At 42.0% G+C, this 17,671-nt stretch overlaps 1 protein-coding gene across 4 annotated transcripts in view; it reads right to left on the reverse strand.

Annotated features, from left to right (window-relative positions):
• Positions 1–17,671, reverse strand: part of LAPTM4B (lysosomal protein transmembrane 4 beta) — a 62,223-nt gene that overhangs the window by 29,429 nt on the left and 15,123 nt on the right. For all 4 annotated transcript variants that reach the window (XM_061439312.1, XM_061439315.1, XM_061439314.1 and 1 more), the window contains exon 2: positions 9,339–9,450. In XM_061439312.1, the coding sequence (XP_061295296.1) occupies positions 9,339–9,450 (112 nt within the window). The remainder of the gene's footprint in view (positions 1–9,338; positions 9,451–17,671) is intronic.

Below are 17,671 nucleotides of genomic sequence, written 5' to 3' on the forward strand. Positions count from 1 at the left end.
TATGTGTCGGTCGCTCAGTGGTGTTTGACTCTATTTATAGATATATTAAATCTATTTAACATATTTAATAGATATTATATATATATTTAACAGATATTAAATATATCTACATCTGTATTAAATATATATATATAAACATATCTGTATATATTAAACAGCTTGGTCTTCTGGTGCACTGAATTATATACCTAAAAACGGAGGTATTCTTTTAACAAATAGGTATCTAACTTGTATTTTACAATCTCATGTGTCTCGGACCCCTATTAAAACTTCACACAGGCTTCCTATCTCACTCAAAAACCTCAATTTCTTGTCAAGGCCTGTATGTCTGTGTTCAGTCTAGAACCTGCCGGCCTCTCTCATCTCCTCCCACGTTTTCTTCTGCTTACCCTAATCCAGCCGTATCACCGAGTTCACTGAACACAGCAGAATCACCCCATTTCAGGGCCTCACACTGGCCCTGTAATGTGTCGTATTTTCACACGATCAGCTTTTGCCTTTACAATCACTCAGGTCTTGGCGCAACACCTCCAGGAGATCTTCCCTGGTCATCCTGGCTAACGGGGCCTCCCAGTCATGCCCACACGACTGCTGTATTTTCTTGACAGAACACATCACTACCGTCTTACTTATATTTGGTGCTTATGGACTGTCTCTCTTCCTCTGCTAGAGGAACCTTCCTGACAAAAATGAGTCTCTATGTCTCGTTCCCTACTGCATGGAGAAGGTGGCATGCCACACGTGGGCACTGAGCCCTTGAACTGCAGTCAATCTAAAATAAGATGTGTTCTAAGACTGACATGTCCTCCAGATTTCAAGGCCTTAGTATACAAAAAATTAAACTATCTCGTTGATCATTTTTATCCTGATGACAAGGTGAAGTACTATTAGGGATATACTGAGTTACATATATTATTAAAGGCAATCACCTATTTGAGTTACCTTTTTAAATGAGGCTACTAAGAAATTTAAAATGACTTATGTACTTGCACTGTATTTCTGCTGAAGAGTGCAGCTCTAAAGCCTATATCCCAGTAGGCACAAACTGAAGACTTGACTCAAGAGGTCGTGTCACTGTATTTTTAAGAGATTCTGATAAGAAGCACAATAAGGCTGGGTTTCTGAAGATAACATGTAGGGTTATCATCAGGCTAAGAGAATACAAAAAACCCTTGCAGTAAAGTTATCTGCACAGTGCTGTCAGTTTCCAAGGCATTTTCACAGCTATCTCACTGAGTCTTCCTACCTCTAAGGTAGAGGTTACTGTGCCCAATGAAGAGATTATGAAACCAGGGCTCAGAGGTTATGTAACTTGCTGAGATGGCATCTGCATCAAAAGGCTAAACTATGACTAATCCTGCTCTTATGATTTCAAATCTCTGACTCTACTATTCTATGCTGTTTCTCCTTAAGCTTTTAAATACTAACCAAATGAACCAATTTAGGCTGCCACTTCCTACAGGTATTTCTCCAAAGCAAAGCATTCCAGTTTTAGAACCACCTGCTCTATATCCTCAGCTTCAGCGATGAGAGGATATTTCAAGCAGGAGGTTTACAAACAGAAGTACAAGGTCAAAGTACTTTCTGTGAGAGAATACAGATAAATCGGGACTTCCCTGGCAGTCCAGTGGTTAAGATTCTGCACTTCCAACGCAGCGAGGGGCAGGTTCATTCCCTCATTAGGGAACTAGATCCCACATGCACCAGGGCCCAACCAAAAAAAGTAAAAACAAAAAAAGATATATAGGGTTTCCCTGGTGGCTCACATGGTAAAGAATCTGTCTACAATGCGGAGACCTGGGTTCGATCCCTGGATTGGGAAGATCCCTTGGAGAAGAGAATCGCAACCCACACCAGGATTCTTGCCTGGAGAATTCCATGGACAGAGGAGCCTGGTGGGCTACAGTCCATGGGGTCGCAAAGAGTCAGGCACGACTGAGTGACTAACACAGACACAGATATAATGCAATAAATTAATAATAAAGCTGATGATTTTATTCATGGAGTAAAAATTTGATTTCCAAAAAAAAATTTTTGTAAGAGAATCAAAAGATGATGGGACTTCCCTTGAGGTCCAGTGGTTAAGAATCCGCCTGCCAATGCAGGAAACAGGTTCAATCCCTAGTCCCAGAAGATTCCATAAGCCATGGAGCAACTAAGCCCCTGCACCACAACCACTGAGCCCACGTGCCCTAGACCCCATATCCTGCAACAAGGGAAGCCACCACAGTGAGAAGCCCACACACCACAACCAGAGCGTGGCCTCGCACTGCGCAAGGAGAAAAAGCCTGCAGGCAGCCCGAAGACCCAGCACAGCCAAAGAAATAAATTAATTAATGTTTTAAAAACAGATGATGAATACTGGTCAGTACCTAAAGAGTATGATTTCTGTTAGGATACACGTATTTACTTTATAACTTTAATGCTAAATGACATCACCTTCCCCTGTTACGTGGGAAGAGGTACCAACAGGGCATTTCATGTAAGCCTCCTAGTCTTCTCGCCAGGCCAAGTAACCTGGCCAAGACTGCCCAGCTACCAGGTGGTGGATGAGATACTCTAGCCAAGAAAGTCTACCTCCAGAAGCAACGCTCTTCGTGCTACCCAGCTGGGAAGGAGATAGAGCAAGTGCAGTGGTGGAGGTCAGGCCTGCGAATCCAGAGCCTCCCTAAGAGGAGCTGGACATCCTTTATTACATGCAAAGCGTGTGAGAACCTGTGGCAATCTCTGAAACTTGAACTCGGGCAGAAGTTCACTATCTTCTTGTTTGCCTTACTTTAACAGTTTTTAAATTCTGTACAAGTATCTTCTATAATGAGAAAAATTAATTTTATAAAAGCCAACCCATTGTGGGATACTCTTTGACTCCCTCATACATCTTAAAAAAAACAGATAAACAAACTCAAGGCTTTATTAAAAAAATAATATCAATGACCTTTATATTAACATAATTTATATAAGGTTATAATAGGTTATAATACAATTTATATAAGTTATCTCTATGTTAACATTAGACATATCAATGTTAATATACAAAAATTAAAATCTTGAATATTTTTATGTCCTATTCTGTCTAAAAATAAAACCACTCCAGGACTAAATCTCACATAATCATTAAAAATTTTTTTAATTTCCATCTTTCTCAAAAATATAAAACTCAGGAGAAATTTAAAAGGCATAAATAAAATTAAAGTCATACAGTATCCTATCACCACTCACAATGAGAAAACAGAAAAATGTTAATTTGAGGTAAGGAAATTTTCAAAATTCTATTCCTATAAAAGTAACTATACTAACCACACTGAACAGAATGAATAAATCCCAAGCATATGACACAGCTTAGGTAGGATCAAGGTCTAAGTCAAATAAAAACGCAGAGCAGATAAGATAAAACAGGCAAATAAATCTTGTATCTCCTAGCAATCTAGAGGAGAAGTCAACGCCTCTGAAATAAGGTGTAGCATACCGTGGCAAACACCAGAGTTACTCTGAAGAATTAAAATTCATAAATATGTCGACAGGCAAATGAGGAACTGGTTCTAATAACAGGGATTTTTACAACCAGTAACCTACTGGTCAGTGGCAGAAATGCCCTTTACTCATTCTGTGCACAGCACACCCGCCGGGCAGATCACACTGCCCTCAGCTGCTTCCTACATTAAATTCCTGGCTTAATGATGCCATGCTCATTTGAAAGGGTTCAGAAGAAAAGCTACACCACAGGCCACAAAAGGCATAATTAGAAAACATTTCCTGATACTTAGCCAATTACTCAAACAGAAAAGGAGTTTCCGGAAATGCCTTTGTTAAAGTTAACCTAGTTCTCATTCTACTCTCCCTTTGGATTTCTCCCTTTGCCTTTCTTGGATTTGTTTTCTTTCCATAAAACTGGTAGCTAAGTAGATGACTACCTGATTTACACTTGTATTCTTACCTGCAGTCTTAGGGCTCACTTTTCTCTAATTTTTGGCCACATTTCTGGCTTCTGAAAACAATATTTGAGGTATATTTTCACAATTAAGTCTAGAAGAGAACTCTTTTCAGATGCCTTCACACACACACACACACACACACACACACACAAAGTCCTCATCCAGTTCTCTGCCCCCAGCAGGCAGACTCATATGGGCCATCATCAACAGGCCTGCATTACCCTTTGGCATCAGTTGAGTTCAGCCGAGGAACCCGGACAAGGGATTGGAGAGAATAAGAGGCTGCCCCTTGCTGTGAGGCGGCCTCGGGTTGGCTCTGACCCAAAGATAGCTCTGTGCTCCCTAGAAAGAGGTCAAGGCTCCTTCATATCTAGGGACAGTTAACAGCTGGCCTTGATCAAGCAAATGACATCACCACCCCTAGTGGTCTTCTTAGACCTGTATCTCTGTAAAAAGATCTTGAAAATAAATATTCACTGAATTACCTTTTTAAAAAAATAAGACCGCTGTCAAGACGTAGAATATACAATCTTTTGAGCCATGTGATTTAAAGGATTAGAAAGATGAAAAGGGTGGAAGGGTGGGAAGGTAGATGAATGAAAATAAAGGGCAACAATCGTTCCTATGGCTCCACTTCCTCTGCTGTTGCATCTGTACGTCTATTTCCTCAAAACATTGGGATGTCACGCACTAGTGGACTCACTGTCCAGCTGGTTTGGGGGTTTGTTAATAGCAGAAAGGCAGCCTTGGCCTTTTCCAAAGTAGTGCCAAGAGCCACAGGGAAGGCCCCAGCCGATCATTCTGTTTTTCTATGTCTTAGTTTTTATTATCAAAACTTTCAAACATACACATTACTATGTAAGTATACAGACAGCAGTATAAAGAACCCTCAGCACCTGTTTGGTTTGGATTGTCTCATCTCTCAACACTGCACGTCTGTCCAGTCTGCCACTGGGAAAAATGTGGATTGCTTCCAGTTTTTCGTTCAGTTCAGTCGCTCAGTCTTGTCCAACTCTTTGCGACTCCATGAACCGCAGCACGAAAGGCCTCCCTGTCCATCACCAACTCATGGAGTCCACCCAAACCCACGTCCATTGAGTCGGTGATGCCACGCAACCATCTTATCCTCTGTCGTCCCCTTCTTCTCCTGCCCTCAATCTTTGCCAGCATCAGGGTCTTTTCAAATGAGTCAGCTCTTCGCATCAGGTGGCCAAAGTATTGGAGTTTCAGCTTCAACATCAGTCCTTCCAATATTCAGGACTGATTTCCTTTAGGATGGACTGGTTGGATCTCCTTGCAGTCCAAGGGACTCTCAAGAGTCTTCTCCAACACCACAGTTCAAAAGCATCAATTCTTCAGTGCTCAGCTTTCTTTATAGTCTAACTCTCACATCCATACATGAATACTGGAAAATTGAAGGGGCATAGTGATTCACTACTGGGCTTGTACTTTCAACTTCTTTTATATCCAATAATGTGAAGACTATTTTCATGTTTCTTAGTCATACGAATACCTTCCTTTGTGAAGTATCTGTTTTTCTCTTTCTTGATTTCACACAGAACAATTTAAAGACCACCCTTTCTTCAACAAATGTTATCTTAAATGAAATGTCTATATATGGTACACAAATTCTTATTATTGTAATGGTTATTTCCTCCTCAGAAACAAATTTCTTATTATTTTATTGGTCATATATTATTTACCCAATGAATAACATTAAGTTTTGGACTTCCCTGTAGCTCAAATGGTAAAGAATCTGCCTGCAATGCAGGAGACCCAGGTTCAATCCCTGGGTTAGGAAGATCCTCTGGAGAAGGGAATGGCCATCTACTCCAATATTCTTGCTTGGAGACTCCCATAGACAGAGAAGCCTGGAAGGCTACAGTTCGTGGGGTCACAGAGTCAGACACAACTTAGTGACTACTAACACACACTAAAATTAAGTTTGGCTTGAAAGATAACTTTGCTGCAAAATGAATCAGAAATTAATTGGGATAATCTGCTATTTGGCATTATGTTTGGCTCTGAAAGCTCCTGTTACAGTTTCTTGCCAGTCCATTAGAGTTTCAAATAAAACCATGAAATCTGTTTATCTGAATTTTACCTGTTTGTTTGCTCCCTAATGTCCTTTTTCTGTTCCAGGGTCTAATCCAAGGCCTCATACTGCATGTTCCTGGATCTCCTTTGTTTCCTTCAATCTATAACAGTTTTCTAGTCTTTCCTAGGGTATTCCCTTTTTTTTAACCATATAAATACGGTTATAAGTTATAAATGTATTACACGTTTTTGTATATAAATCATGTAAAAATACAAATGTTCAAGAGCTAGCTTTTTTTAAAAAAAGAGAAATCGTAAGATCACATGGGAAAGTGAGGTACACTCCTGTTCTGTCCTGGATAAAATCTTGAGATGGCTACCGCCATTCCAAAAGGCAACAATGTTAAATTGCTATACTGCATACCAAAATTTTCAAGCACAATTCAAAGCAATTGACTGTACCCATTTCAAAGACTATTTAGTTCTATACTCCTGTATGTTAAATATAGAAAGGGTTGTCAGCATGACCTTTGACCTACAAACATTTTTTTAAAAATAAATGTACTTATTCACTTATTTATGGCTGTGCTGAGTCTCTGCTGCTGCTCGGGCTTGGCTCTAGTTGTAGTGAGCCGGGGGCTACTCTCCAGCTGCCGTGTCTGTGCTTCTCACTGACATGGCCTCTCTCGTTGCAGAGCAAGCCTCAGCAGTTCTGGCGCACAGGCTTAGGTGGATCCACAGCATATGAGATCTTGTCAGTTCAGGGATCGAACCCATGTCTCCTGCATTGGCAGGTGGATTCTTTATCACTGAGCCACCAGGAAGTCCCTGACAAACTTCTTTTTAAAAAGAGATCAAAACATATGAAAAAGGAAATGTAAGAGGAAAGCGGTTAAGAAAAAGATTCACTCAAGTGAACGAACATTTATCCTTCTGTATCTTTTCAAGCATGTGATGTAAAACATCAGTAGATTGTCCTAAAAGTAATTATAAACCATTTGTTTCAAAGATATGAAACTGCAAATGCACTGGAATTAGTATCCAGGTTATTACAAAATAATTACTGTTATAAAGCTTTGAGTACCAGCAAGCCTTTGAAGTCAGCTAAATTAAGCCAATACTGTTAGACAGTCACTACTCAGCTTAATCTCTGGCAATTAGAACAAGGCAGGCAGTGTTACTACTTGATTCAGATACAACCGTAGCTGTATCATTTAAAGTTTCTTCTTCTAACCTCAATTACTTAGAAAAGGAATCCTGCTACTGGAAAAAGATAAATTACTTCTAAATGTCAATCAAATATTACATTTATAGCTTGCATGGTCTTTTAACTCAAGGGAAGAAAGGCAGAGAGATATTAATTTAATATTAATGGAACTCATTATCCTTTCTGGGGGAATTCACCAGAGTAACAGGATTCCAGAACAGAGAGAATGAGCAATGCTACAGCAGAAGTCACGTCTGTCTGACAGGTTCCGCCCCCAGGATGACATAACCCGCTGACTCCTTGGTCTCTACTCTGAAGCTCCGAGGTGGGAGAGGATGGCTATAAAGTATCTCCTGGTTTCGCCTTTACGTCACTTCCAGCTCTCCTCAGGCTGCTCCTCCTGACTTCTAATGTCAGCGCTCCTACACGACTCTATCCTGCCCTTTTCTCTTATCTCCCTAATGTAAATATCTTTTAGAAACTTATGTCCTCAAATTTACCCCTTCTCAGACATCTGGGTTATTGATTCACATACCCAACTACCCTTTTAATCTCTCCACTTTACTATATCTAAGTTAAGAACAGCCTATAAACCAGTGAAATATACTGAGCCCTTATGGCCCAGATCCCATTTGAAGCATTTTTCATGCACTAACTTAGCCACCAGAACAATCTGAGAAGGTAGATACTACAATCATCCCTATATTCAGAGGGGGAAACTAAGTCACGCAAACATCAGTAACCAGCCCAATGTTAGCCCATTTCATACAGTGCAGGGTCAGGTCTCAAAGCATGGTCTCCAGCTTCAGAGCCACACTCCTAACAACTACGCTAAGCCAGTAAAATGCGTTGAGTTTTCCTGGCCAATGCCTTCATGAAATCAGCAGGCCTAATCCAAGGCAATGAACTGGTTTACTAGGCTTCTAAAAGTCACCTAGGAAGGAAATGAAGGTAGGCCAGTGACTGAGATGGACAAACTCTTCTTCATTCTGGAATGCTTGTAACAGATGTGTTGAATAAGTCAAAATAAATAAATAAGTCAGTCGAGTTTCCTGCCAGGTGTGTTCCCATTTCCAAACTCTCTCTCTCCCGAAAAGATGCGGGTCATATACTCAAGTTGGAAAGCAGGAGTCATTTTTGATTCATCCCTTTCTCTCACTGCCCACAGCAGTAACTTCTGTCCATCCCATCTTCAAACCGATCTTTCCCCATCCCCAGTGTAGCCTGGATTGCAGAGAAACACCCCCCAAACCAGTGTCCGGGCCCCTGTACTCACACACCCAGTCAACTAATGCACCTCTACTCAGCAACAAAAAGGATCTTCTGAAAACACACATCAGTTCATAACCACAAAACACGAAAAAAGACTTTCTGACTCTGAGAATAAATTTTGCAAGCCTCACCATATCTGCTGAAGGCTCTTAGTCCATCCCTTAACTGCACCTTCAGCCATTCTCCACCTTACTCACTATGTTCCAGACACATTTTTAAAATGCATTTTAAGTTCTCTAAGGCCAGTGAGAATAAATTCGCATGACCTTTGGTCCGGGACTGTGCACAGCACTCTTCCTCTCAGTCAGCATGGACACAGCATGACCGTAGTTACAAAACATTCAGGTTTCCCTGGTCTTAGGATGTGTGTGTTGGGGTGAGGGGGGATGCCTAACCTCCCTTCTGCACACCCCACATCTGCATCCCTGTGTGCATTTCTATTTATCTGGAAAAAGCAACAAAATAACCATCAGAAGCCTTTCTAGAATGGAGAAAGACCACTTTCTGAAGGAAAGGTAAATACTGAGAGATAAAGACACAGTAAGATATGAAACTTCCTTCCTGACTCCCTCTCCCCCTCAAAGAGCCAGAAGGCCCAGGGTGTACAGTCACACAAAGCAAAATTTAAAAAAACAGGAAAGTTAACATAGGAAGGGGAAAAAAAAAAAGACGAGATCTGATTGAAACTCCTGCCCTTACAGGCAGAACACACGCAGCACATAAACATTTGTCATCCTGATTTCATCCTGATTTGTAACAGTGGGAAGAGACTGAAGCATCAGTTCAAATGGACCCATGAATCAATATTTGTAATTTAACAGGAAGAACTGGCAGCCGGATTCCCCACCCTTGAAAATACCAAAATATCTACAATTGTCTGATGTACTTACTGGCATCATCCATGAACTCAAAGTCACCCCCGAGTTCAGAACTTGAAAAGTGGTAATGATCTGGATCAGCCAGGGCACTCAACAGAATCAGCAGTACCACGGCATTGAGGATCTGCAAGAAGAAAAGGAAAAAAACTTAACAAACCCCAGTATATGGCCCTTACAACAGAAAATTAGAGGGACCACGTGGAGTTTAACTTCAACAGCTGCTGGACTTTCAACATGAAGCCCCACCCTCAGAGGGAGCACACAAACATTCCCGAGGCAGAGACATGGTCAGTCCATTCGTGCAGCCAAAGGCACGTGGCCTGGTGTGCAGGCGACAGCTGGTTTCAGCTCACTATCCCCTTGGCTGGGCACCCTGGAGCACTGCAGAAACACCCAGAAAGCCCTGAGGCCAGTGGCTGGAAAAAACTCTCCAGCTAGCTAAGCACACTTTTTCCAAGCAACCTCAAGTCTGTTCAGGTGACCAAACACTGTCCACGGGTTCAGACAACAAGAGTTATGAGCCCATCCAGGGAAGGGTGGCAGAGAATGAATGCAAAGCTATTTTGTGGAAGACTGAAGTCGCTCAGTTGTGTCTGACTCTTTGCGATCCCATGGATTGTAGCCTACCAGGCTCCTCTGTCCATGGGATTTTCCAGGCAATAGTACTGGAATGAACTGCCATTTCCTTCTCCAGAGGATCTTCCCGACCCAGGGATCGAACCTGGGTCTCCTGCATTGTAGACAGATGCTTTACCATCCAAGCCACCAGGGAAGTAGGTGCTAAATTATCTCTGGTAAATAAGAAAATTGACGGACGCTTAGGGGTTAAGAACGCTGCTGAAGATCAGGCAAATAAGCTGGGATCGAGATCCAAGAATTTCAGTTTGAAAACCTACCATCTTAAATTCTCTTCTTTTTACTCTGCCAACACAGGAAACACGGGCTCGATCCCTAGTCTGGGAAGATCTTATACGCTTCAGAGCAACCAAGACTGTGCCCTAGAGCCTGTGATTCACAAATAGACAGGAGCCAGTGCTCACCGCAACTAGAGAGAGCCCGCATGCAGCAATGAAGAACCAACACAGACAGACATAAAATAAAAATAAATAAATATTAAAATGCATTACTATCATTAGTAATTAGAACTGGAAAACATTCAGGCACTATGCCAGGTGCTTTATGTGGAGTTTCTCTCGTTAGTCCTCCAATATCCTAACTGAAGTAGGTGCTAAATTATCTCTGTTTGGTAAATGAGAAAACTGACGCTTAGGGGTTAAGAACGCTGGCGAAGATCAGGCAAATAAACTGGGATTGAGATCCAAGAATTTCAGTTTGAAAACCTACCGTCTTAAATTCTCTTCTTTTTACTCAAACCTTGATTATCTTTGGGCTTCCCATCCTCGTTCCTCACATCCCACCAACTGCGAGATTCTGCCATTTCACCGCAGCATTTCTAGCCTTCCCTTCCCAACTGCCCCGCTGCACACTCGCACAGAGACCAACACCGATGGGGGTGGAGGTGGGGCAGGTTTTTAGAGCTTAGCTGAGGTTCCAGCTGAGACTGGGTCATTTCTCCTTTTTTCTAAGTTGAGAAACCTGTGATAGAGCTCTGTGTTTCACGCTGGTCAAAACAGAGAAAAAGATGAATAACCTTCATGCGTAAAGAAAATTCTTCTACTAACAACAATAACTAAAGGCATTTCCTCCTATAAAAATTGGGTTTCCTAAGCAGCACTAAAAGTTGGCGAAGAATCTGCCCGCCAATGCAGGAGATGCAAAAGATGCAAGAGATGAGGGTTCCATCCCTGGGTTGAGAAGATCCCCTGGAGAAGGAAATGGCAACCCACTCCAGTATTCTTGCCTGGAGAAATTTCATGGACAGAGAAGCCTGGCAGGCTACAGTTCATGGGGTCGCAAAGAGACAGACACGACTCAGCATGCACACACACATACACTATTAAAAATCATATTTGGAAATACCAGTGTACAGAAGAGGTTCAAATGTGGAGTTAGGTTATTCATTTTACAAAATACCCATTCTAGAATCCAATTTGAAATGGCAAACCCAAGTGGTTGTTTTAGGATTGTTGTAGAATTTGGAATAACCTTTTTTCTTCCTTTATTTTCCAAACTGTCTAACGTGGCCAGGTTGCTTTTTCAAGGAGTTATAATAACGAGTGGCAATTTTCCAGATCATATATGTATTACTCATTTAAACAGATACCACAAGCCATGTGGTTAAAATTTATGTACAAAAAAGGTATATAGAGAAAATTAAGTCTCTCTCCTATTCCTACAGTTACCCTCCCCACAGTGGCTATTAGAACTGCCAGTTTCTTGTTTCTCTCCAAAGAGCCAAGAAATTTCACAGCAGATTTTAAAGACAGTATGATTAGCGAAACTCTAGTCGAAGAAAACCTTTGAGAACATATCTAAAGCTTAAAGGAAAGTATGATTTAGTCCCACAACTTGCAGATGATTTAGCAAAGATCTCTGCGAAATCATCACGTTTTCTTGGCATTTTATCCTCTCTACATTATTATCTTTGGGTAAGATTATGGACTGAAATAAGATCAGAATGTGTTTCAAAAAGTAAAACATCAAAGGCAATGCACTTACTTCTGTTATCACATTGGGTCTGAAAAAAACACACATAAATCTGGGATTCATGGGTGAAGCTTTAATGTAGGAAGGAGTGAAGTAAGGAGGGTTAAGGGGGAGTGGAAAGGTCAGGAGGCAGTGTAGTGAGTCTGGTTAGAGAATACAGGCCAGATTTAGGGATCATGTGGGTCTAGTTTCAGAGTCTGGGTTTTATTCTAAGTATAACAAGAAGCCAGTGGAGGGACTTCCCTGGTGATCCAGAGGTTAAGACTCTACACTTCTAATGGAGGGGGCTTGGGTTTGATCCCTGTTCAGTAAACTAAGATCCCAGATCCCACATGCCTCATGCCTTGAGGAGCAGTCAGGAAAAAAAAAAAGCCAATGGAGAATATTCTGAGGCTCAAAGGAGTACATTATGTAAAACGCCTACAAGAGTGGCTGGCATATAACAGTGACTTAAAATGAGTTGCCTCACATCTGCAGACCCCAACAAGAACCACATAAAGGCTCTTGGCCAGCATCAGAAAATTACCTGGTTCGAATTTTCCAGACAGGGCTATGCAGCTGCATTCCTGTCCTTTCGGTTCCAACGGACCTATCAACTCTTGATCAGCTTGTTATTATCCCCTTGCCTGGTTTACTTATCATAATCCTTTTACTAATTGCCTCCAACAATTAGTAAAATTGACCAGATGCTTTGCTAAGCGCTCAGGAAGAACCTTCCAGGATTCAGGAGGGTAAATAAACCATGCACCCAAATAACACAAAGCAAAAAAAGAGGAAGCACGACAAGACTTCAGATAAAGAATAATGGAAAATCAGAGCAAGTTACTACAGAAGCCTGCAGCTGAGACCGGGGTCACGGGGAGGTGCAGGGGACACGGGAGCATTAAGGATAGGGAGTGGAAAAATGAGAAGGTTCTGGAACCCAAGAGAACAATTTTGGAAATTCTCCGGCAGTCCCAGTGGTTAGAACTCAGTGCTTTCACTGCTAGGGCCGGGGTTCAATCCCTGGTTGGGGAACTAAGACCCTGCAAGCCACATGGTGAGGCCAAAAAAAAAAAGAGAGAGAGAGAGAACAATTTAAAGTGTGAATGAGGTCGCTGGAACAGGGGCTGGTGCTGAGACTAGCAAGCAGCTGGATTTGGTTAGAATACAGTAGACAAAAGAAAGTGCGAGGGGCTGAGACCAGAAAGGCGGGCTGCGGGGCTGGCGGGTCCTCAACCCAAGCGAAGAATGTGGGGCTGTGTCCAAACAGTTGATGAGCAAACTTCAAAGGTTTCTGAGGCAGGATATGATGTGATCTGAGATGCTGTGAGGAAGATCAAGCTGGGAGTGGCTAGGGGGGCTAAACTGGTGGCCGGAAAGCAACCCAGAAGGCCCTCCACAGTCTCGCTGAGCTGTAGTGAGGGTCTGATCCACTTCACCCCCATTCTCATGACAACCCTGTCACACTTGTCATCTTAGGCGTCGGTTTGGGAGGTTAAGTGACTTCTGTCTTAGGTCCTGTGTGTGGAAGAGCCAAGGCCTTCCCACGTGGAGGTGAAATTACTAGAGACACAGGAACTGACGAGCTGCAAAAATAAAAAAGAAGCAAAAAAACAGACTCTGAAATTCCAAGCCTGGGTGACAAAATCTAGTCATTACCAGAAATAAGGACTATGACAAAATTGATGTTAGGTGGGAAAACCACTTGCCTACACGGGCATGGCTCAGTTGTGTCCAACTCCCGTGATCCCATGGACAATAGCCCGCCAGGCTCCTCTGTCTGTCGGATTCTCCAGGCAAGAATACTGGAGTGGGTTGCCATTTCCTCCTCCAGGGGATCTTCCCCACCCTGGGACTGAACCCAAGTCTCCTGCATTGGCAGGCGGATTCTTTACCACAGAGCCACACCTGGGGAGCCCACAGTACTAATAGGCTATCCGGATTATCATGTGTTAGCTCGGCCACGTGGCCTCAAAGCTTTTTTATTCAGTCTTTGGCCCTCAGGCCCGACCTCTGGGTGTGTCTGCCTGACCCACTTCTTGATAGCCTGACTTGTAGTCCTGAGTGCTGTTGCCCTCTCTCCTGATCAGCCTCTGAACGAGTCACCTCCTTCCCGATGTCCTAGTTCTGGCTCCTGCTTATGTGTGTTCTTGCTCCCGAGCGGGTCCCAGGTCCTATGCAGGCTGTGCTCCGGCTGCTTCAGTCACCATCATCCTCTTGCCCTGTCCCCTCTGGCCCTTCTCCCTTTTTGGACACACTCCTGGGGCCAAGGTTCCCTTCCAGCTGCCCTTGTTCCTCCAAAATCCAGAGAAAGGAGACAGATAATACTAAGATGTAACGGCAAGGTCATTACACATCACCAAAGACTCACCACTGCACCCTTTTAATCCCAGGGTGAAACCTTCGTAACAGAAGGTCTGTATGTTGCCACACATTTACTGGGTTATTATATGAAACCTCAGATGTTGGATGGGAATCTGAGACACCACGCAGGATGTGAACGCAGTAGGCTGACAGGGTGACCCATGAGGACCTAGGTCTGTGTGAAGGGGAGACGGGGGGTATGTATACAGAACTAGCCGCAGCAGATATTAAACGTGGTCGGATGGAAAAGGTCAAATACAAGTCAAAGCCCCCAAGAGCACTGGGAAAGAAGCACTTCCCAAAAAAGAGAACACAGAAATCACCCAATTCATCCCTTCTGTCCATTCTGAAATGTCACAACCAAATGAGAACCAAGAAGACAGTCAGGACTTGCCAGGAGCAGATTATGTAATGACATAGCTAATCAAAATGTAAAAGGAAGAGAGGGAATATTTATGTTCCTGTTCAGTTAATGTTCACTAACCTTTGAGCTTGCTTTGTCTGTTTTGGGAGGTCACGTACAAACTGTTCCTGTTCTATTTACCAAGTGTTCCTGTGGTGTCACATATTTTTTCCCTTGTTCTTGACAATGATTACTTCCACATGCAAATAAATTCAACGTCTGTCCAATTACTTAAGTGGTGTCAGGCCCTTGTATATTCTCTGGGGATCCAAAGTGCTCTTCACCCTTAAATCATACCAGACCCTAAATGAACAGTGAGACTTACAGCTTGAATCTAAACAACTGAAAAGGTAAAATGCAATTATCACTTTTTAAAAGACTCAATAAAAGAAACTTAAGAACACGCAAACCCACTGAATGATAATTACACAACAATCAGAACTCTGCACAGAAAGTTGCGTCCAAAAATGATCACTGCAGACTTATTTATACTAATGAAAACTTTAAACAGAATTAGAATAACTAAATAAGATTACAACCGAGTAAGAGAATGCTACATAAGCATTAAAAGTCATATTAAAAAATATTAATGACAAGAAAATGTTCACACTATGTTAATTGAAAACCACAGTGAAATTTATTCCAATTTATTATTTATGTCCACAGGCCTAAATCAGAGTAAAAACACTAAAACATACAATGTTATAAACCATGTGGTAGATCTGCTGCTGCCTTTTACCTTTCATTACCACTGTACCTTTTTTGTATTCTTCAGAGTATCTAACAAGAGTATAGTTGCTTTTATGATCAGGAAAAAATATTTCAAGCTTCAAAAAAAAAATTTCAAGCTTCAAAAATATTCTTAATATAAAACATATTCTAAAATATTAGTATTACACCTCACTCTCTAAAAAGAAACAACTACTAGTAAGAAGATGGCCAATAACAAGCAAATCTGGCCAGGCTGGGAAATAGGAAACTCCCTGGCAGTCCAGTGGTTAGGATTCTGGGCTTTCACTGCTGGGAGCCCAAGTTGGATCGTTGGTGGGGGAACTAACATCCCACAAGTCATGCAGCACAACCCCCCCCCCAAAAAAAACCCACCTGGAAATAGGTATGTCAGAGCAGAAAAAAAGAGTCAGAGTGAAAAGAACGATTAAGAGATCCGCCACTTTCAGTAATGGTGTCTGAGTCTTGTGACCCCAAGGATTCCTCTGTCAAGGGATCATCCAGGCAAGTGTACTGGAGCGGGTTGCCACTTCCTTCTTCAGGGGATCTTCCCGACCCAGATCTCCTGCATTGCAGGCAGAGTCTTTACAAACTGAGCTATGACGGAAGCAATGGTGAGCTATGTTATACAAACCAATCTTCTCACTGAGGACAACTAGAAAATTTGAACAAAAACAACATGTGAGAAGGTATTAGCTAGCAAGGCAGTGAGAACTAATGGGCCAGAAAAGAGGGAGGAGAGCAAAGACCCTGAGGGCACCCTGACAGCCTCTTAACTCTGGAGGAGAGGGATACTGGTGGGGCTGGAGGGCAGAAACCCCGAGGGCTTCACTGTCAGATCGGGAAGGGGCTGGAGTAAGATGCACTTCATCCATGGGGACAGGGCAGGGACACCGCCCAGCTTTGCCTCATCGGCGTCTGAGACTGGATGGAGGGGACCGCCAGTTGCCAGCCCCTGTTAAGAATCTATCAAAACCCTTAGTGGAGAAAAATGCATCCCACACTTCGAATAACTTCTTCAGTTTTTGAAATACAACATCCAAAATATAAGAAACAGGAGAAGACAGGATTGCTAACAATAAGGACCAGCAGACACAACAGACAACAGACCACAGGTGCAGCTCTTGACACTGAAGTTAATGGGCTCCCCATAAAAAGTGTCTCCACTTATAATACTCAGAGATTAAAAATAAAAAAAAAATGAGAATGTTCTCAGGGTACTTGAATCACAATCACGGGGAGATATGAGAGATTCTTTTTAAAGAATAGAAACTCTAGAATGAAAAATACAGTAGCCAAATAAAGAACTCAGTGGATGGGATGGGTTTAACCCATTAAGAGGGTTACCAAAAAAAAAAAGAAATGGGCTGGATAAAACAGAAGAACATATTCAGACAGCTGGCTGTAATAAAAACAAAAGCAGCTAGAAGACAATAGAGTTACATCTCTAAAATGTTAGGGAGGAAAGGACCACCTTACAAGTTTAAAAACAACAACAATCTTTAAAGGATGAAAACAAAACTAAGATACCTTCAGACAAAACCAAAGGAACCTGTCATCAGCAGCTGAGCAGTAAGGAAAGCGTTACAGGGTATTCTTTGGACAAGAAAAGAATGACACCAGATGGAAGGCTGAAGACGGACCAAAAAGTTAAGAATAAAACTGATCCTTATGTTGGCAATTGTGAATACTGATAACAAATAATAACAATAATGATTAATGAGTACAAAATATAAACAATACATAATAATAGCATATAGATCAAGAGGGAATAACTGGAACTGAACTGACGGTAGGTCCTTGCATTGTCCAGGGAGAGAACTGTACCGATTAATGTGAGAATCTTTAAAAGTCAAGGACATATGTTGTCACCTCTAGGGTAACCTTTTAAAGAAGTCACAATTAGGTGGTAGATACACCAAATGTTTGCTCAGTTGATAACCAAGGTGTTTATATTCTGTGCACTTTTTCTATGTGTGCAATATTCACAATAAAATGGCTAAAATTTTAAAACTATAAATTATAATCTGATAATACTGTTTTTGGACAGCTGCCTAATTTTTTTGCAGCAATATTTGGAAATATCTTCTAAAAACTATCAATGGCAGATGTGACTTCCACTTGAGTGCAATTTCGATAGGAAAACTGAAATTAAGTTTGACTAAAAAAAGGTAATTGTGGCTCGTGGGCTTAGTTGTTCTGTGGCATGTGGAATCCTCCCAGACCAGGGATCGAACCCACGTCCCCTGCATTGGCAGGT

Source organism: Bos javanicus, chromosome 14 (assembly GCF_032452875.1).
Source record: "Bos javanicus breed banteng chromosome 14, ARS-OSU_banteng_1.0, whole genome shotgun sequence".
In the NCBI taxonomy this organism is placed as follows: Eukaryota; Metazoa; Chordata; class Mammalia; order Artiodactyla; family Bovidae; genus Bos; species Bos javanicus.